At 43.7% G+C, this 17,903-nt stretch overlaps 1 protein-coding gene across 8 annotated transcripts in view; it reads left to right on the forward strand.

Moving 5' to 3' along the window:
- The first annotated feature begins 1,506 nt into the window (after positions 1 to 1,506).
- The window catches only part of EBF1 (EBF transcription factor 1), a 359,655-nt gene continuing 343,258 nt past the window's right edge, over positions 1,507 to 17,903 (forward strand). For 6 of the 8 annotated variants that reach the window (XM_014059163.2, XM_014059169.2, XM_014059167.2 and 3 more), the window contains exons 1-4: positions 1,507 to 2,553; positions 4,115 to 4,271; positions 4,727 to 4,790; positions 5,702 to 5,757. In XM_014059163.2, the coding sequence (XP_013914638.1) occupies positions 2,420 to 2,553; positions 4,115 to 4,271; positions 4,727 to 4,790; positions 5,702 to 5,757 (411 nt within the window). In that variant the 5' untranslated portion in view covers positions 1,507 to 2,419. The remainder of the gene's footprint in view (positions 2,554 to 4,114; positions 4,272 to 4,726; positions 4,791 to 5,701; positions 5,758 to 17,903) is intronic. The other 2 variants (XM_014059166.2, XM_014059170.2) reach the window with 1 other exon arrangement.

The raw sequence follows: 17,903 nt of genomic DNA on the forward strand, positions 1-17,903 counted from the left end.
CATTATTATTATTATTATTATTATTATTCTCTGTTCAAACCAATGTGAAGTCACAGCTGCCACTTCTTTAACTTATTATTATGGTTCGTATTATTTCTGAAATCCCTTTCAGACAAAGACCTACTCCGTGTCAGAAAGCGACTTTCTGCATGGAGATGCGTTGGGAAAGAAGGAGAGCGTTGTTGTTGTTGTTATTATTATAAAAATCAAAAGCATTGCAAGATCCATGTGGCAAAAAACCCGAAGTATCGAGTTGAGGTTGTGTTTCCTTAACCAACAAAACAAACCGGTGTTTTAATCAAGTTCATACCCTCTTAAGAGGTATATATGTACGTGGAGGGGGTTGCCCATCTGTGCTTTTCTGACTTCTACGGATGGCGAATTAAAAATAAAATATATTCATCTCCGGATCATGAAAAAAGTGGTTCAGATCACCGTCTGCAGAAAGGAAGGACAGGTTGCCTCGCTGCCGCTGCAAAAGAAATCTGGCCTAGTGGATGACAGCTGTGCGACTTGGCTCTCTTTCATTAATTAAAGGCTTTGTGTTTCGTTTGGATTATTATTATCATCATCACCATCATCACCGTTGCTGTTTTTCTGAGCCATCTTTACACCATCGGAAGAGCCTGTCTTGGAGGACGCACGGGAGGGCGCGTGCAGATCGAATTTCCCACGCGGGCAGCAAACTCCCCCCTCCCGGCTCTCCGGAGCCTGGGGGACACTCCTGTCCACCCACCCGGGCGCTCCAACGACGCTCATCCACCCACTCCCGCCTTTCTCTTGCAATTCTTTCCGGCCTCGGAACTTCGACGGATCGCGGAACCCGAAGCGCCCGATCCTCAAGTGCCGCGTAACCTCCCCCCCCCCCTCTTCGCTTCTTCCCTACTAGGAAGAACAAGGACCGTCCGAAAGGTGGCTCCGGGCGGCTCCCTTCCCAGCATGTGGGCCGAGGCTCCTTGTTCGACCGGCGGCCCGCACTGCTTGCCTTTCCTGCCCGCGCGATCCCCTGCCCGCCTCCCGCCTGCCGTTCTCCCCTGCAGGCTGGCGGAGCGCAACCGCGGCTTCCGCAGCAACTTTCTCCGGTCTTTGCCCGGCGAAAAAGGGGCGGAGTGGGCGGGGCATGCTAATGATGGGGGCGTGTCCCTGAGGGGGCCATCGGCGGCGGCTGCTCGGCTTTCCTCTCCGGCGATTGGTGGGCGTGGAGCGGCCGAGGAAGTTATGACGCTATGCAAATGAGGGCCAGGGGCGGGCTCCGGCCCGCAGGGCGCCGCCCCCCAGCCCAGTGGGGCTGGTGTGCTCGTGTGTTTAGCTGCGGGGAGAGTTGAAGTCGGTTTCATTGAGAAAGCCTGCAAAGCGCTCGGATTGAAGCGGGGAGGAGGGAGCGGGGAGGGAGGGAGGAAGCCGAAATCCACCCGGGGGGGGGGTGCGCTTACCTTTCCCGGCGTACGAGCGCCGCGTGTCTTCCTCTGCCCGTCTCTCTCTCTCTCTCTTTCGGGCTCTCCAGCAGCCAAGCCAAGCCAAGCCAAGCTCCCTGCGCGGTTGGAGGAAAGGCAGGAGAGGAGGCGAAGAAGCCAGAGAGAGAGGGAGGGGGAGAGAGAGAAAGGACGACCGTCAGTCTTTGGCCGGAGGGAAAGCCCCGCAAGAGAAGGAGTCTCGCCGAGGACGGATCGCAAAGTTGCCGCTTTCTTGTCACTGGAAAATGACACTTGGTGTAGCCAAGGGCGCCGTCGCCGCCGCAGCCGCTACAGCCGCCGCCGCAGCAGCAGCAGCGCCGGTTCAACCTATTGTTTCTTAAACTGCCTTCTTTCTTCGGCGATCCAAAAGAGGGGGGGATTTCAGCACGGAAGGGACGCCGCCGGCAACGTCCTGCCACTTCTTGCGCGATCCCGGCCAGTTAGCCAAGAAGAAGAACCATATTCTGATTTTTTTAAAGAAGAAGAGGAGGAGGAGGAGGAGGAAGAGGAGGAGGAGGGGGAGGAGGAGGAAGAGGCCAGCCGGTGTCTCGCGCCCACCCTCCAAAGAACAAGGCTCGCCAGGCGCCCGCTAGAGCATCCACAGCCGGCCCCGGGGGGGAGATTGTTGTAACCCTTTGGATCCCCCCTTCTCTCTCTCTCTCTCTCTCTCTCTCCCAATCCCTTCAATGTCTGTGTTTGATTTTCTCTGATTTGCTTTGATTCAGCAGCCGTTCCAGAGAAAGAAAGAAAGAAAGAAAGAAAGAAAGAAAGAAAGAGAGAGAGAAAGAAAGAGCAAGAGGGGGAGTGAAACAAAAACCCGACCCGCTCCGCGTTTTTTCTTCTTGTCAACACCCTGCTTTGTGGCTGGGGGTTTTATTTTTATTTTTTGCATTTTTGTTTTTCCTCGCTTTTCCTACTTTTTTTTCCCTTCAAGAAGAAACGAAGGTTTTGGTTGTCCTTAATTCATGTTTGGGATTCAGGAAAGCATTCAGAGGAGTGGGAGCAGCATGAAGGAAGAGCCCCTGGGCGCCGGCATGAACGCGGTCAGGACATGGATGCAGGGAGCCGGCGTCCTGGATGCAAACACCGCGGCTCAGAGGTAGGTAGAGCTCGCGGTAGCATCCCTCCCTTCTTCCTTCCTTCCCTGACTCGAAAATCCAGCGGTCCAGTCACCCTCTGTAGCTGGTGGGCAGTGCCTCCCGGCGACACCTCTTGACCCCAAATGACTTTTTAATGTTAGGATCCGAGTAGACGCTGAAACAGTTGGTTTCTTTCTTTCCCCTTCTTTTTCTTTCTTTCTCTTTTTCTTTCTTTCTCTCTCTTTTTTCTCTCTCTCATTTTCTCTTTCTTTCCCTTCTTTCCCTCTCTTTTACTCTTTCTTTCCCATCTGAAAGACAATGGAACTTTATATTCAGGAATCGCCCCCAAATATGTTGACGCTTCCGAGACTCACATTAAAAAGCAAAATTAGACTGCACATTTACTCCTTGCTGTTCCCCATCTCTCTCTCTCTCTCTCTCTCTCTCTCCCCCTCTCTCTCCTCCGAAATCCTCCCTTCTTTTTAAGTTGCATCCAACAAACACATCGCTGGCAATGTATGCTGTCACTTTCACAACAACTTTGCTTGTTTGTGAATAGTCTATACATTTTTCTTCGTCCACAAGAAGCCGACCCTTCCTTCCAGCGATTCCTTTCGAGAAAGATACGCCCGGGACTTTTTCAACTTTCCAGCTACTTCCAGTCCAGAGCTCCCGGGAACTAAGTTCGACTGTCCTCCTCACGGTGCTTATTCCCAAATTCCCGTTTTCTGGGGTTTCCAAAGGTGTTTTTTCTGGGGTTGAAGCCAGGGCCGCAATTTAAGCCGGGCGGCTGGGAACCTTGACAGGTCACGAAGGCATCTGTCCTGCTCGGCTGGATCTCTCCCTCTCTCCCTCCTTCCCTCCGTCCCTCGTCTCCTCTGCTTGGGAAGGGAAAGTGGTGCGGAGACAAAAAGCCAGTGGTGAAATTACGGAAAAGTTTTGTAGGGATGTTTCCAGCCCTAGCGAGAACGGGGCTGGAATCAGAGAGTCTTCCTGCGAGCGAGAGTAGCGCTTCGGACATCAGGCGGAGTTAGTGACAGCTGAGGCCGCACTGACCCGACCTGAGAAAGCGTGGCCTTGGGTAGGCAGCCGGAGCATCCCCCCGGGGCACTACGAGCAGCCGGCAATTTTGGCTCGCTAATTCAGGCTGCAGTGAAAGGGGTTAGGGGGGAAAAGCTAAAGAAAAGAGAGCCAAAGTCCTCTGGGGTTGATTTTTCCAGGGACAATTTTCGCGGTTTGGAAAGCAGCGGTTGCTTCGGGGTTGCCGGGGTGGATGGGTGGGTATTCCTGCGGAGCAGTCACTCGGCTGAATGGCTCCGTTTCTCCCCTGAGGTGGAAGAATCACCTGCTTCATTTCTTCCTTAGAATATGGGGAGCAGGCGGCAAGAAATTGACCCGAGCTTGGGGACCTGACTAGGACCCCGCTTGTTGGACCGAGCTTGATAAGTCACTTGATGCTAAGGAAAGGCCTGGTACCCCTCCCCCCCTTTTTTTTCTTTTTTGCCGGACTCGGCCCGGCTTTGTAATGGAAAGTTTCTTGGCTGGGAATAAGCGCGCCTAACTCGGTCTCTTTGGCCGCAGCGGGGTAGGCCTGGCCCGGGCTCATTTCGAGAAGCAGCCGCCTTCCAACTTGCGGAAATCCAACTTCTTCCACTTCGTGCTGGCTTTGTACGACCGGCAGGGGCAGCCCGTGGAGATCGAGCGCACCGCCTTCGTGGGCTTCGTGGAGAAGGAGAAAGTAAGTGTACGTGTGAACGGGCACTCTGCGCGCGCGTGTCATCAGATAAAAGAGATTTCCCTGTACTCCGGAGCCCTCTGCGGGACCATCCTAGAGAAGAGAGCCCGACCTCTGCGGGGTCCTTTCAAACTCACGCTTGGCCGACTCCCGTCTAGCAATCTGCAAACTTTTGTCTCCCCCACCTCCACCTCCACCCCGGCTAGGTCTCTACTAAATGTTTCCCTCCCGGCGCTTTTCCAACCTATTCTTGGCCTTTTATCCATGCCCAGCACAGATTGGGTTGAAGTCTACCCCTTTGATTAGTGTCCCGATTTGGAGGGGATGGAAGTGGGGGGGAGCAGTAAAGAAATAAGTAACAACTCGCGATGAATCCGGGGTTTCGGGCTCTTTAGGAGCGCCTTTGCTGCTCTGGTTGCTGGTCCTGCTTCTAACACTTCTGTGTCCTTTCGCTTCAGGAAGCCAACAGCGAAAAGACCAACAATGGGATCCATTACCGTCTGCAGCTCCTCTACAGCAACGGTGAGCCTTGTTCTAGTTGTGCTTGACAGCTCCGGGCGGGCTTTAAATCTCCAGGGAATTCCTTCGTTCAGTATGTCTGTTTTCCCCTGGAAGGGAACAGAAATGGGAGGGGAGGCTTGCCCCACCGGGCTCAGGCTCGGGGTGGATTAGCCAAGGGACAAGGTGAGCAAACTCTCTGTGTCGCGGTTGTCTTTAAGAAACAAAAACACCACCAGCAACAGGACCGAATAGCCTTTTTAAAAACCGGAGTAGAATTTCTCGGACAGCGGCCCGTTCCTCTCAAATGTTTCTCCAAAGGTTGCCCGACCGTAAGCACACACACACACAAAGTGGGGGGTGGGGGAGAAGGGGGAAGTACAACTCCTATATGGTCCCAGGATGCTTTCAAGATTTGCCAGACTTCATATTTTGCCCTTGGTGGAAATCCTAATAAAATTAAAAATGTCCCCTTCACCTGAATAACAATTTTTCTCTCTTATCCTCCTTCGGTCCCCTATATTGGGAAAAAAGCAGGGCTATTACTTTTGCCCAATCGAATAGAGTGCATTAAGTGTGGTCTGGGCAAGGGGATCACCTCGTTTCCGTTCCAATTAAAAGAGAGACCCTGGGACGGAGTGGGAGAGGACGACAGAAAGCAAAATCCAGGGCGGATCTCTTTTGAGCATTTATTGACTCTGTATAAATATATTTGCGATTAGCTTTGAGATGATGGAGAGGGTCCCAGTTAATTATTACGGTGTTTTCAACTTTCAAGACCTTCTCCCGTACTTCGGGACCGCAAAGTACCTGGCAAGTTCGGGGGCGGGGGGGGAGGAGGAAAAGGAAAGCACTTTTAGTTTTTGTTTTTCGTTCTTTCACTTAATTGTTCTATTTTTCCTCCCTCTCCCCGTCTCCCTAAATACGGCTTCCAGGGATAAGAACCGAACAGGATTTTTACGTCCGTTTAATCGACTCCATGACAAAACAAGTAAGTCTGGCTTTCGTTCGTTTTCTTGTGAAATGATCCAAGTGGAAGAAAGCCGAGGTGATCCGTGGAGATGTTGGGACGGTGGCGGGGGGTGGGGGCTTTGGAGGCGGAGGCGTTTTAAGGGAATTGCGCGCTGGACACCGAAAGGCCGGGTTGGAAGGAGTTTGAGAACGGTGGAAGCCGCGAAGCGGTCGGTTTAGTTAGGTGGCCGCGAATGTGGATCACGCCGGGATCTCAACCGGCACAGGCCGGGTAGCCAGGATGAGAATGAAAGCGAAGAATAAAACGCGGGTGATGGCTCCCCTTTTATGTGTCCATCCCGGCCTTCTTCCTGTTGGAAAATCCAACGTGCTGACAAACTCAGATTAGCGCGGGCGGGCAGGCGCGCTCGCTCAAGAAGTCCGATCGGATAGTTTCCTTCTCCTCCCGTCCTTTAGATCCCGTTCAGTTCCCGTCCTGTTGGTTCTTGGCAGGATGTGTTTTCGGAGGCATTCCTGCCAAATAGTTCTGCGCAGGACTCCAGTCTTAAACGCCGTTATTTAAAGGAAAAAAAACAAAAACCCGGGGTCAGAGTAGGACCACTCCCCCCCCCGTTCCCTCTCGCTTGCAGAAGAGAAAAAGAAGCGGCAAGAGTTTTCAGAAACCGCCTCGTCTCTTCTGTGGGGGCGAAAGGGCTCCCCCTTCCTTCCCAGTTCCATCCAGAGGTTTCTCGGCCCCTTCCAAATTCCCAAGCCTCCTGTAAATCTCGGAAGGTAGATGAGAGGGGGGGGGGGAAGTTGGGGGGGGGAAGTCCAGCGAGGCGAGCGGAGAAGAACGAAGCTTTCCTCCTAGCGGATCGTTGCTCGAATCGACTCTGGAAAAAAAATAATAAGAAGTGTGCATTTGCCATTGATTTATCGCCTTGAGCTACTCCCTCAGTTGAGGCGGTAGCCCTGGCTGAATTGGACCTCGGCGTAAGCTTTAGGGAAGCGCCTCCTGTGCTCGGTTTTAGATTGGCCAGGAGCCAGGGCGGGGTGAACCAACCGCGGTCTTAAAGGTACAGGATCACCGCGGCTCTCGCTAAGTGGGCAAGGGCCAAGCAGCAGCTGAGATCCAACTGCACTGCGCGCGCGCGCAGGGAGGATTCACTTTTAGGCAAACGGTATTAATTTTGCCTGCCTTCCTCCTATTTCCCCCTCCTCCCTCCCTCCTCCTCCTCCCAATGTTTAATTAGACGCGGTAGCTGTTTATAAAAATAAATAAATAAATAACAGCTTCTGATTCCCCGGAAGGCTATCAGATCACAGATAGTTCTGTCTCTCTTTCTCCTGTCTTCTCCCTCCTCAGTTTTAATTATATGAACGAACAGAAATAGAAAAGCAACCCCAAAGAAAGCAACCAACGGCCCCGCCCCTGCCCAGCGATTCTGTATCCATCTAATGGACCAAGTAGATAATTATATAAATAAAGACGTTCGGTATTTATATACTCCTTTGTAATTCCTGTGTTAAGTGTTTTTAGGGAAGATCTTAAATCTCGGTAGATTTGCAGTGTGGGATGTGTCATGGACGATAACACTTATTTTAGAAACTTAGTGCTCCAGAGTAATTTTGTGATTGGAAAAGCTCTGCTTTTCTTACAGCCTAATTTCCATTATGGCATTTTATTGCATGTTCACTCTCATTGTAGTTCCAAGTAAAAAAGCCCCTGTATACCTCTAGACAAACGGTAAAATATTGAGCTAAAGGAGATCATTTTATTCCTCTGAATCAAAACGTTGTACAGTGCATTTAAAAAAAAATATATTAAGAGACTGTCATATTTTTATAAGATAACTTGATAATGTTTAATTTCTTGAGTCAGATTTGTTTAACCTCAGGTTAATATTCTGGAAGTTACTAAATAAGCCCTGTGATTTTATCTGATTCAGGTTTTTTTTTAAACAAATGGAGGGATGTTAGGTTTTTTATTTTGCTTACTATGTTCACACACATGGTCGTAAACCAGCTTTTGGGTGTTTCAGATTCTGCCTTCTAAACTTTCGTTTGCTTTTGGTAGCTTTCTGACACCAAACCAGAAAGGTCAAACTGTTGAGTTTGTTTTAGAACACTGTTCTTTGATGCTCATGAAACATCTTTTCCTGCTATTCATGGCTGTCTTACAATAGATGAGAAAAGAAAAGAAAGAACTGGAGTAGTTGCAATCCAACATTTAGTAAAATTAGGGAGACAAATTCTTTTGAACGACAGTCTATAAGAACTGACAGTAGAACAACTCCAGTCCTTTAACCACAAATCTTAAAAACTGCACCAATGACAATACTTTATAAGTTTGTGTTTAAAAAGGACCTCTCGCTGTTCTGAGCGGCTGTTTTGTATGAGTGTAATTGGATAATCCTTTTTTTAAAAAAGGAATTGGGCCATTTTCCGAATTGTAGTCATTCAAGGGTTAATGCTTTTTCCTTTCAAGATTGCATTTCTCTGTAGATAGTCATGCTACCAAAGCCTACCATAGTTTTAAAACACCTGTTTACTAGCATTTTGTTTATGACTGGGTGATTGTCAATTCACCTGCAGATTCTTTCTGTTAAAGTAAAACACGAATGGTTACACAGCTTCTGTGCTGTTGTTTTCACAAGCTTAAGCCACAACCTGAGCTCAGTTGGAATTCAGATACCAACTATTATCTACTTAATGGCAATCAGACTTTTACTTTAAAACATTTTACATTTAACCCTAATGTTAGGATTAATTATTGATTTAGGGAAAAGGGGAAGGAGTGGCAGAACAAGATTGCAGAATAACAGTTTTAGAGAATAAAATCCCAAACTACTTTAATGCAATTAATGTTTAAAAAAAAGATTGAAATTCCCTGTTGAGATGTGGCTGATGAGAATCACAAGCTGGTAGATACAGATATTGATTATTTTTTTATTGAATGGATGAACTTAGTTGGCATTGTCATATTATATGTATTTTGTAAAAAAAACAACAAGTTAATTTCTGGTTATATCAGGGAGCTTTGTGTTATGATAAGTTAATGTTTCCAAAAAGCAAAAAGACTTGTTTTTTTTTTAAAAAACCTCAAATTCTTTGAAGATTTTGAAATTTCTATCCTTGTTAATGAAGAAGATATAAGACAGGTCAAGGTGTCTTCTAAATTGTTCACAATTGTCCAATTGTAAAGTTGTCACTTAGTCTTTAATATAGAATATGAGGAATTTTGATGAATCTTAAGTAACTTTCTGCTTGGAGTAAAGTTGTATGCAGCTTCGTCAGATGCTCCTTCAATTTTTACTGTAATGCATGTGAAATATATATTGTCAAACATCATAGAGGAGGGGGTATACTAGTATCTGAATCTTGGCACAAATTGGAGTAGAGGGATGGCAGCTAAATGAAATGGTGATAGGAGCCAGCAGGTTTCAGCGGTATGGTATCAGCAAGTGACATGTCATAAGCAACAAATTTTTGAGATCACACTCACTGTTTTGTGTGCAGCTTTAATGACTTTCATACATACATTCAGCCAAATTAAAATAAGCAGGGCTCTAGAGGCCTGTAGGCATATATGAACAAAGAGGCCAGGCCCATGTAGAAGGGAAGGAATACTTTTATTTTTAAATTTGTAGTGGTGATGTCAGAGGCCTAGTCCTCAAATTAGGTAAATGAATCATGAAGCCAATTGATTTTGTAAATTAATTTAATCTTTTTCCATTACTGAATATATTTGTTTCTTTCTAAAGTATTTTCATCTACTGTATCATTTATGGTTGAGTTACATTCTTATTGTGTTATTTATTCATTTTCTTTGTTCTATCTGCCTGATACTGTAGTTGTGGTGGCCTGTAAGAAAATCATGGGAAAATGCTATGCTTGAGAAGTTGCTATCTAATCAATAAGTTCTGGGGAACCAAGAATATTAAACAAATATTGTCAGTATCTTTGCAACAACCTACATTTAGGGAAGAGACCTGGAAATAATTCCCTTGGAAAGTCTTGATATTGATGTTATGTAGCAGTATTTTCCAAACTTAGCGTTTTGAAAGATGTGTGGACTTCAACTCCCAGAATTCCTCAGCCAATATGCTGGGAGTTGAATCTATACATTTTAAAGTTGCCAAGTTTGAAAAACACTGCTATACAAGAACTGCAATTCAATTTGGACTTATCTTGAGAAACTGAGAGGGATTGTACAGGAAAAAGAATAGAAATCTCAAAGTAGTAGTAAGCTGGATTGTGAAGTTAACAAAAACTTCAAAAGAAGGCAATGGCAAATCATTTCTGTATTCATTCAGTATAGATTTTCATGGCTGTCATTCCTTGATAGAGGTAGATTTTGCATTGTTGTCAATTGTGTATACATTTTGCATTGTTGTAAATTGTGTATCCTTAGAAGTCAAGTTCAGCTCAGAAGAAAATTTTGACTGGGATTTTAGTAGAATTATTCAGATGGTTTTGTCATTGTGAGAGATCATGCAAGCTTATGGATGTAAACTCTGTCTTTGTAGATATACTCTGGATCAGAATGAGTGAAATTTTAATAATGGTGTGAATCAAATGATCACTTTATACATTAATAGCTTCATTTCCAACTTAGCACTGGAATAACATGAAGGCAGAAATCTAGTCAATTCAGTCACCAATTCTTTTGCTTGTCTTCAAAATGCTATATCAGAGAGTAGATTTTCCTCCAACACAGCCTAAACATGGACATACAGCCAGCTGATTTCAAAATGTTTTTCTTTCTAACATGTGAGGCATTCAAAGATGCTCTGTCATGTCGCCTTTGATGCCTCAAACTTTCTATGTCATTTACAGCAGGGATTCAGATATACAGTACTGCTTTCTACCTAAATTGATCAAGCTGTTGTGCCTGGGTGTACAGATACTGAATCAGTGAATTGCAAATGGCACGGTTGTGAGGAGGAAAATAGGAATCCGTGAGGAAAACAGCTCCTCAGGAGCTCAGCTGTGGAGCCCAGTGCTCTTGTGCAGTGAGGCAAGCTTGCAGTTCAGCTAGGGTGGGTTGTTGTTGTTTTTGGTTGCAGTGACTTGAATCCTTTTGCTTCAAGAGCAGGAAGTGCAGGTGATTTCAATTTCCTTCTCTGAGAAGAATGCGAAGCTTGACATTTACATGCATGCTCAGGTCCTGAGTGTTTGGGAAAATGTAAACTCAACACAGTGGAAAATGTGTTGTTTGGAGTCTGGGGGGTGAAAACAAAGCTGAGGATTTTGGAGAGACTGCCTGGGCCAGATGGCCCAATGCATTCCCAGTCTGGCTTCCAACTGCTCCCTCCTGTATAATATACAGCCATTTGTTCTGGGATATTTACGCTAGAGTTGTTTCCCTGCGAATGTTTGAGAAGCATTCAAAATGAACATATTAGTGGAGCTGGGCTGGGAAGGAGGGGGAGGGAAAGGGAGAGATTTATTTAATTCACATGAATTCCTGTTGATGAGCAGGCTGGCATGCTAGAGGAGGAGAATAGAAGCAATAATTAGCACCTTTTGGTTTAGTGCTGCTGAACAAGAATCCTCATATATTTTAGATCCCAATCTGGGCACATTTATTGCTCCCCATATTAAACTCTCATTGCAAATGATGGGAGGCTGGTCTGCTATAAGAAATCAGAATTAGGGCATTAATGGCTAATTACACATTGCAAGTCCAAAATGTCAGAGCCGAAGATGCAGGAAGTTGAGTATCTGAATTCTTAGAATTACATGATTGCTTTCTCCATAAGTAATCCTAGAGCCATAACCTTCTAGAAAAGCACTTATTCTCAGGTTACTTAGAATATATGAATTGGTGAGAAATGGGCTGGCATATTTCCGCTTTTCTTCAAATGGTTTTCAAAGCCGTTTGTATGCAATATAGTATAACAGTACCCAAAACTTCAACTACAGAAACAGATCTATAGCTTTATCTACACAAGAAGTAAAGTCCGGCTAATATTAGTTGATACTTAAAAACAAATCAATGGTACTTGAGTATAAATTAGCATAGCCTATTTTGCATTGTCCCACACAGGAAATTAAAAATAAATGACCATGGTTGTCATCTAGTTATCCCAATGAAACAAACAAGAGTGGATCAGATATTTTAATATACTTCTTAGCTATCCTGCTTTAGGTTGAAATGTTTTAATTTTACATTTTAAGTTAAATTTAATCATTGATCCTGTATGAGTTGTAGAAGAGCCATTTTGTGAGTTCTCCCTCCTCAGAGTCTTAATCCGCTTTCTTTTAAAATCCTCCCCAATTTCATGCAATAGATTTTGGAAGGGGCAGCACAAGTGAATGCAGGGAAAGATGGGAACCACGATTCCTGACCTTCTTTCTGTTGGTGTGGGAAGCATCTTTCTTGAGTAAAAAAGGAATCTGGATTGAAAGCCAAATTTGTAAACTCGTATTCTCACGGCTGTGTAGTGAAACAAATTAAAACTAAAAAAGGAAGTAAACAAGTAAGTTCAAAACATATGTCTTCACCTATGTGGGTTTAGTACCTATTTGCAAAATTATTTTTAGTTCAACAATAATCTAACTTTATACACTGGGACTTTCACTTCACACATTAAACATCTTTTTAAAATATTAATTCTTTGTAACATCTACACCTATCCAGATTTTGTGGAGTTGAGGAGGGCAACATTTCCACTTGCAAGAATTGAACATGGTGAATGTTTAGCAAATAATATATTAAAAACCCAATGTTTGTTCCATAGGTGCAGCATATGCTTTCAGAAAAAAATATATATTCTAGTGTCTTCTGAGACAGGAACCTGTCTTTCCAGCAGCTGCAAAAGTTTGAGATTTAAATTGCCTCTGTTTCCTTTCTGAAACCAAATCAATACAGGCAGTGACTTTTAGTCAACAGTTATGATGTGTATTTGTTATATTTTACCCCAGTGCTCAGTATTTTTGAGGGAAGGAACAAAATCAAGCAAGAGAATCACTAAGAGCTGAGATACAGAATAGAATGAGGGAGATTTCGATCTCCATGAACTGAGAGAGAACAGCTCCCCCCACCACAACAAGTCTTAACAAGTGTTGTAGCTGGAGACTCCCTGATTTAAAAATACATTTGATAGTGGAGCATGAAAGACTAACAGACATTTACTGTTCCCCTGGTCTTAATTTAATACAAGATGCATTCAGTAAAATGATTGTAAGAAGATGCATTTGATTATATAATATACTCATATATAATATCAATATAATATATATTATATCAAACTCTGGTTCTAGCTAATATAATATCTCTTCAGAATTTTTGACAAAAGCCATTATTAGCTTTGTCTTGAGATGTTCAGGGTCAAGCCCAGATTTCACATGCAATGAAGGTGTTGTCTCAGTGAACTAACAACACTTTCTACGTCTTGTTCATCAAAAGAGCAATCTAAAAGATGCTAAAATGAGTGTACAATTGCAGTTGTGAAATGTGCTGCCACAATACACTTCCCTAATCATTCTGAATTTATAAAACAACTACTAGAGCAACATTTCCCCAGGTCAAAATATGTTAATGTGAAGAAGGGCGAGTGTTACCATTTTATAACCTAGTTCAGGTACCTCTCCTTTAATCCTGGTTTGATCTACAACTATACTGTTAAATGCACTCTGAAGCCTGATGGGGCATCAAACCTTCATTGAAAAGATAGTTGGTTTCCCCTGTTGCGAGGGAAAAGCAAAACTCTTGAAAATCTTTTCTGTGCATGATCCATAAAACAATTTTCAGAAACTGGATTCATTTTGTGCTTCCAAACAGTTTCCAGCAATGTATTGCACCCCCCCGGTCTTTCGATTCATACAGTTCCTTCAATAATAGCTGGTGTTCAGAAACCAGGGTTAGTCCCTAATGCATTACAAGCCTAAAGATGTTCTGCACATAAGCAGAAGGACTGTTGATGTTAAACACAACAGACAGGCGATTAGATAGCCACACTTGTTGAGTCCATTTGTTCATTATGGTTATTTAGCTGGCCTTCTTTTTAAATAGCTACCTGGAGGTTAAGTAAGCATAGCAATTTGAAGGAGGGAGAGAAGGGAAGTAAAGAAAGAGAGGGAATTAAATCTGCTCACTCTTGTTTGCAGCTTCTAGGGAAGTTGAACTTGCTTCAATTAAACTCACATTGACTTCTGTACCAAAAAGACTGGCCTGTGAGCATGGATAGTGGTGGAGCTTCAGCATCTTTAGTTCTTACTTAGAGAAAATTCCTTTAGTGTCCCACTGCGCTGCATTAAATGCAAATCAATTATTCACTGTAAAATGCCATCACCTTAGTCTTTGTTAGCTTTTTGGCAGTGCCCAGAGAACATAATAAATCAGCTGCGATTAAGTCTCTGGTATTCTTTGATTCTTGCAGTCAAACTCCAGTTCTTAATCATCTGCCCCACAAGGATGGTCACGGACAATGCCTTTTTATGCTAGTCATATTTTTAAGGTATAAAAGTTTGAGTGAATCAAACTTTTTTTTTTAAAAAATGAAAGAACTTGAATCCAATTATAATACTTTCCTTTTCTCTTCCCCATCCTTTTGCTGACTGTAACAACCTCTAAAGGATTCTAGGGTATTTTAAAAATCCATCCTTCCGAGGTGGGTAAAATGAGGACCCGGATTGTTGTTGGGGGCAATATGCTGACTCTGTAAACCACTTAGAGAGGGCTGAAAGCCCTATGAAGCGGTATATAAGTCTAACTGCTATTGCTATTGCTATATGATATATAGTCAATTGTAATCAAAGAGTTTCTGGGAATACAATAGAAAATGCGTTGAAGTAAGGTTCTTTAGGCAAATATGATTTCCTATTTACTAGGGTTAAATTCTGCATACAGGATGTGTTCAATGATTGACATAAGCCGGGTACCCCTGTTTGCGTGAGAAAAGTGTTATGATTGTTGTTTTGCAAAAACAGTGTTCTTATTTAGTAATTAAAGCATCAATCACAACACATTGTATAGAGATTAGTTGCTAGCATTTTCATAGGATTTATTTGCATGTCATGTTCTAGATCTAGAACTTTATTTTCTTCATCATTTCCCCAGATGTTTTGAAAAGTGCAGAAAACCAGACGTGCAGTTCAAATGAATATATAGATTTATTCTAAGCTAAAGCTCTCTACAAGAATCTGAACCTACTAACAATCAAAGCAAATTGGTGGTAGATAAGAGTCAACGGGATTAAAGGTGGGCTGGACTTAGATCTCACTTGGGCTGAGTCTAGTCATCTCCTACATGTTTGTAATTATTTGGAGGTGTTCCAGTGTATCATTATAGTGTATAAGCATGCCAACACCTTTACACACAAACTCTTGGCTGTACCTCAGAAATCTCCCCTATGCAAGAAGTTGCTGGATCACCATGAACACTTTGAACCTCAGGGTCCATTGTCTATGGAGATTCTGAGTCATTTAGGTCATGGTTGTCCCAAAGGTGCTTTTCCAAGAGACAACTGGACCTTTTAGTTTTTCTTTGAAGATGTTTAACTTCTCATCCAAGAAGCTTCTTCAGTTCTGAAGCTCAGAGTCTACTGTTGGGAGTCAGTGACCACCTCTGCCCACATTGGACAGGTCGGAGGAGAAACCATAATCATGGCCTCTTGTTCACCTAAAAACACTAGTTGTGCTTCCATACATGCTCTTACTTATGTAACAAGCATTTGCTTTTTAAGATGTAGGGAATTCTGAGCAGGGGCCACTTTCAAAGGGAAGATTTTTCCCATTTGCTCCTGAGTGGCAAGATGGCCCTGCACTCCCTTGTTAGATTCCCCAAAGGAGCTCAGCGGGATGGCAGGGACCGTTGCAAATTTCAAGAAATGCTAAATACACTGAGAATAGAATGAGTGGCGGGGAATATTGGGGTAACAAACCCTATTTGAGGTTGGAAGAGCACATAGTTAGATTCCTAATACCTTCAAGATCTCAAATTCTCTGCCGTTTAGGCTGCGTTTGAGTTTCTCTTTTCAAAGAGTAAGGTTGGCATCCAATGCTGTACAAAACTACAGCAACATCAATGCTATTATTTATGGCACTACTAAATCATATTAAAATATAGTGTACTGTGCTGGAGTGTGATAATACTATGTTTAAGCAATTACTTTCGCTGGCTGAGATTCATGACTGCTGTGCAGCCCACCCCTCCCTTTTCCTCTTGCCTTCAGTGGGCAGCCTTTTCAACGGCAAAGTCACAGCTGTGCCAAATTACCTCATTTTATGGGTTATGTGATGCTTCTGCTTGTTGGCCAAGGCTGTTTAAATTTAGCCCTCTCCCCCCCCCCACCTCCACACGTATTAGAGAGTTTTATTGATTGTTTATGTTAAAGAGGCCATAACCAGAGGCATTGGTCTGAAAGGTAGAATTTTGATCTTCTATTCCTTTAACAAGGATGTGCCAAAGGAGACTTGAGTGATGCTGTTGGCATCGGATAAAATGGAAATGCCTCCTAGCTGAGCGCAATCAGGACCATAACATCAAGCTATACTGAATGTATAAAATACCTGAATGTAAGCCCACAAAAAGATGAAGGTTCCCAAATTCTTGCTGTATTTTAAAAGGCAAAAAAAAAAAAAGACTTAGATGAATTTTGAAAGAGTGGGATCCTTGAGGATTATTCACCCTTGAGCAGTTGAATGGACCAAATTCTCCCAGGTAGGGTAACTAATTTAAAGGCTTATATAAGAAAGAGAATTATTTGAATACAGTAGCAATAGCACTTAGATTTATATGACGCTTCACAGTGCTTTACAACTCTCTCTAAGTGGTTTACAGAGTCAGCCTTTCCCCCCACCCCCAACAATCTGGGTCCTTATTTTATCGACCTCGGATGGATGGAAGGCTGAGTCAGTACAGGTAGTCCTCAACTTATGGCCACAACTGAAACCAAAAATCCTGTTGTCAAGCAAGACAGTGGCAGATTTTTCTCCCATTTTACGACCTTTCCTGCCACAGTTGTTAAGCGAATCAGTGCAGTTCTTAAGTTAATAGCATGGTTGTTAAGTGAACCTGCCTTCCCAATTGACTTATCTTGTTAGAGCAGTGTTTCTCAACCTTGGCAACTTGAAGATGTCCGGACTTCAACTCCCAGAATCCCCCAGCCAGCATTCGCTGGCTGGGGAATTCTGGGAGTTGAAGTCCAGACATCTTCAAGTTACCAAGGTTGAGAAACACTGTGTTGGCTGGGGAATTCTGGGAGTTGAAGTCCGGACATCTTCAAGTTGCCAATGTTGAAAAACACTGTGTTAGAGGGTTACAAAAGGCGATCACATGATGCCTCAGTTGCCAAGCACCTGAATTTTGATCACGTGACCACAGTGATGCTGTAGTGGTCATGAGTGTGAAAAACCGTCATAAGTCACATTTTTCCGTGCCATTCAGTCACTAAACGAACTGTTGTAAGCCGAGGACTACCTGTAATAGGACTTTGGGTTGATGGAAGTGGTATTTTGTCAGGTTTTACATTCTAGAGAACTGTGGCATAGGTGATTGACTCCTGAAGTGTTTTGGAGATCTAGAAATGTTATTGTATTATAAGGGAGGCATTAAAAATAAAAACCCACACCGTCTCTTTCTTTTGACATATGAACTGTGAGCAAATTAGGAAAGATTTGAAAAGATGTGATATATAGTCAGACAAGAAGTATTCCTTCATCCATTGCCTTGAGGAGGAGCAAATTTGAGACAGAGGCCTCTTTTCCTATCTAGTATAATGAACTGGGGGAATGCTAATAAAGAAAAAACACAGGAGCCCTGCCCTCCAATGTAACTGCTCGTCCTAGTAAAAGGCGCTCACTAATGGTCGACTTTTAACAAGGTAGCAAGATGGCAGGAAAGGTTAAGTATTGCAAATGTGATCTTCAGCCCGGGAAAAAATATCTGCCTCTGCACAGTGGTGTTCCCTGCATGAAGCTGTTTGCCACTTTTTATTGGACCTCAATAAATTGCTTGCTAGACATTTCAGCAAAATGGCTTTTTCCTTTCCTTTGGCCAATAGGTGCCATGTCCTTTGCCTTGGTTCTTTATTGGCAGTTGGTTGGCAATTATCAGGTGAAACCTATGCCAATTTGGGCTTGCTGATAGTTACACAGCAAACTATTTTCTAGGGAGCGGGTGAGGGGCTGCCAGGAAAATTTCTCCTTTCCCAGCCCACTGACAAAACAGTTGTATGC

Source organism: Thamnophis sirtalis, unplaced genomic scaffold, assembly GCF_051295495.1.
Source record: "Thamnophis sirtalis isolate CommonGarterSnake01/CBP01778 unplaced genomic scaffold, rThaSir2_p1.2 scaffold_3, whole genome shotgun sequence".
Classification (NCBI taxonomy): domain Eukaryota; kingdom Metazoa; phylum Chordata; class Lepidosauria; order Squamata; family Natricidae; genus Thamnophis; species Thamnophis sirtalis.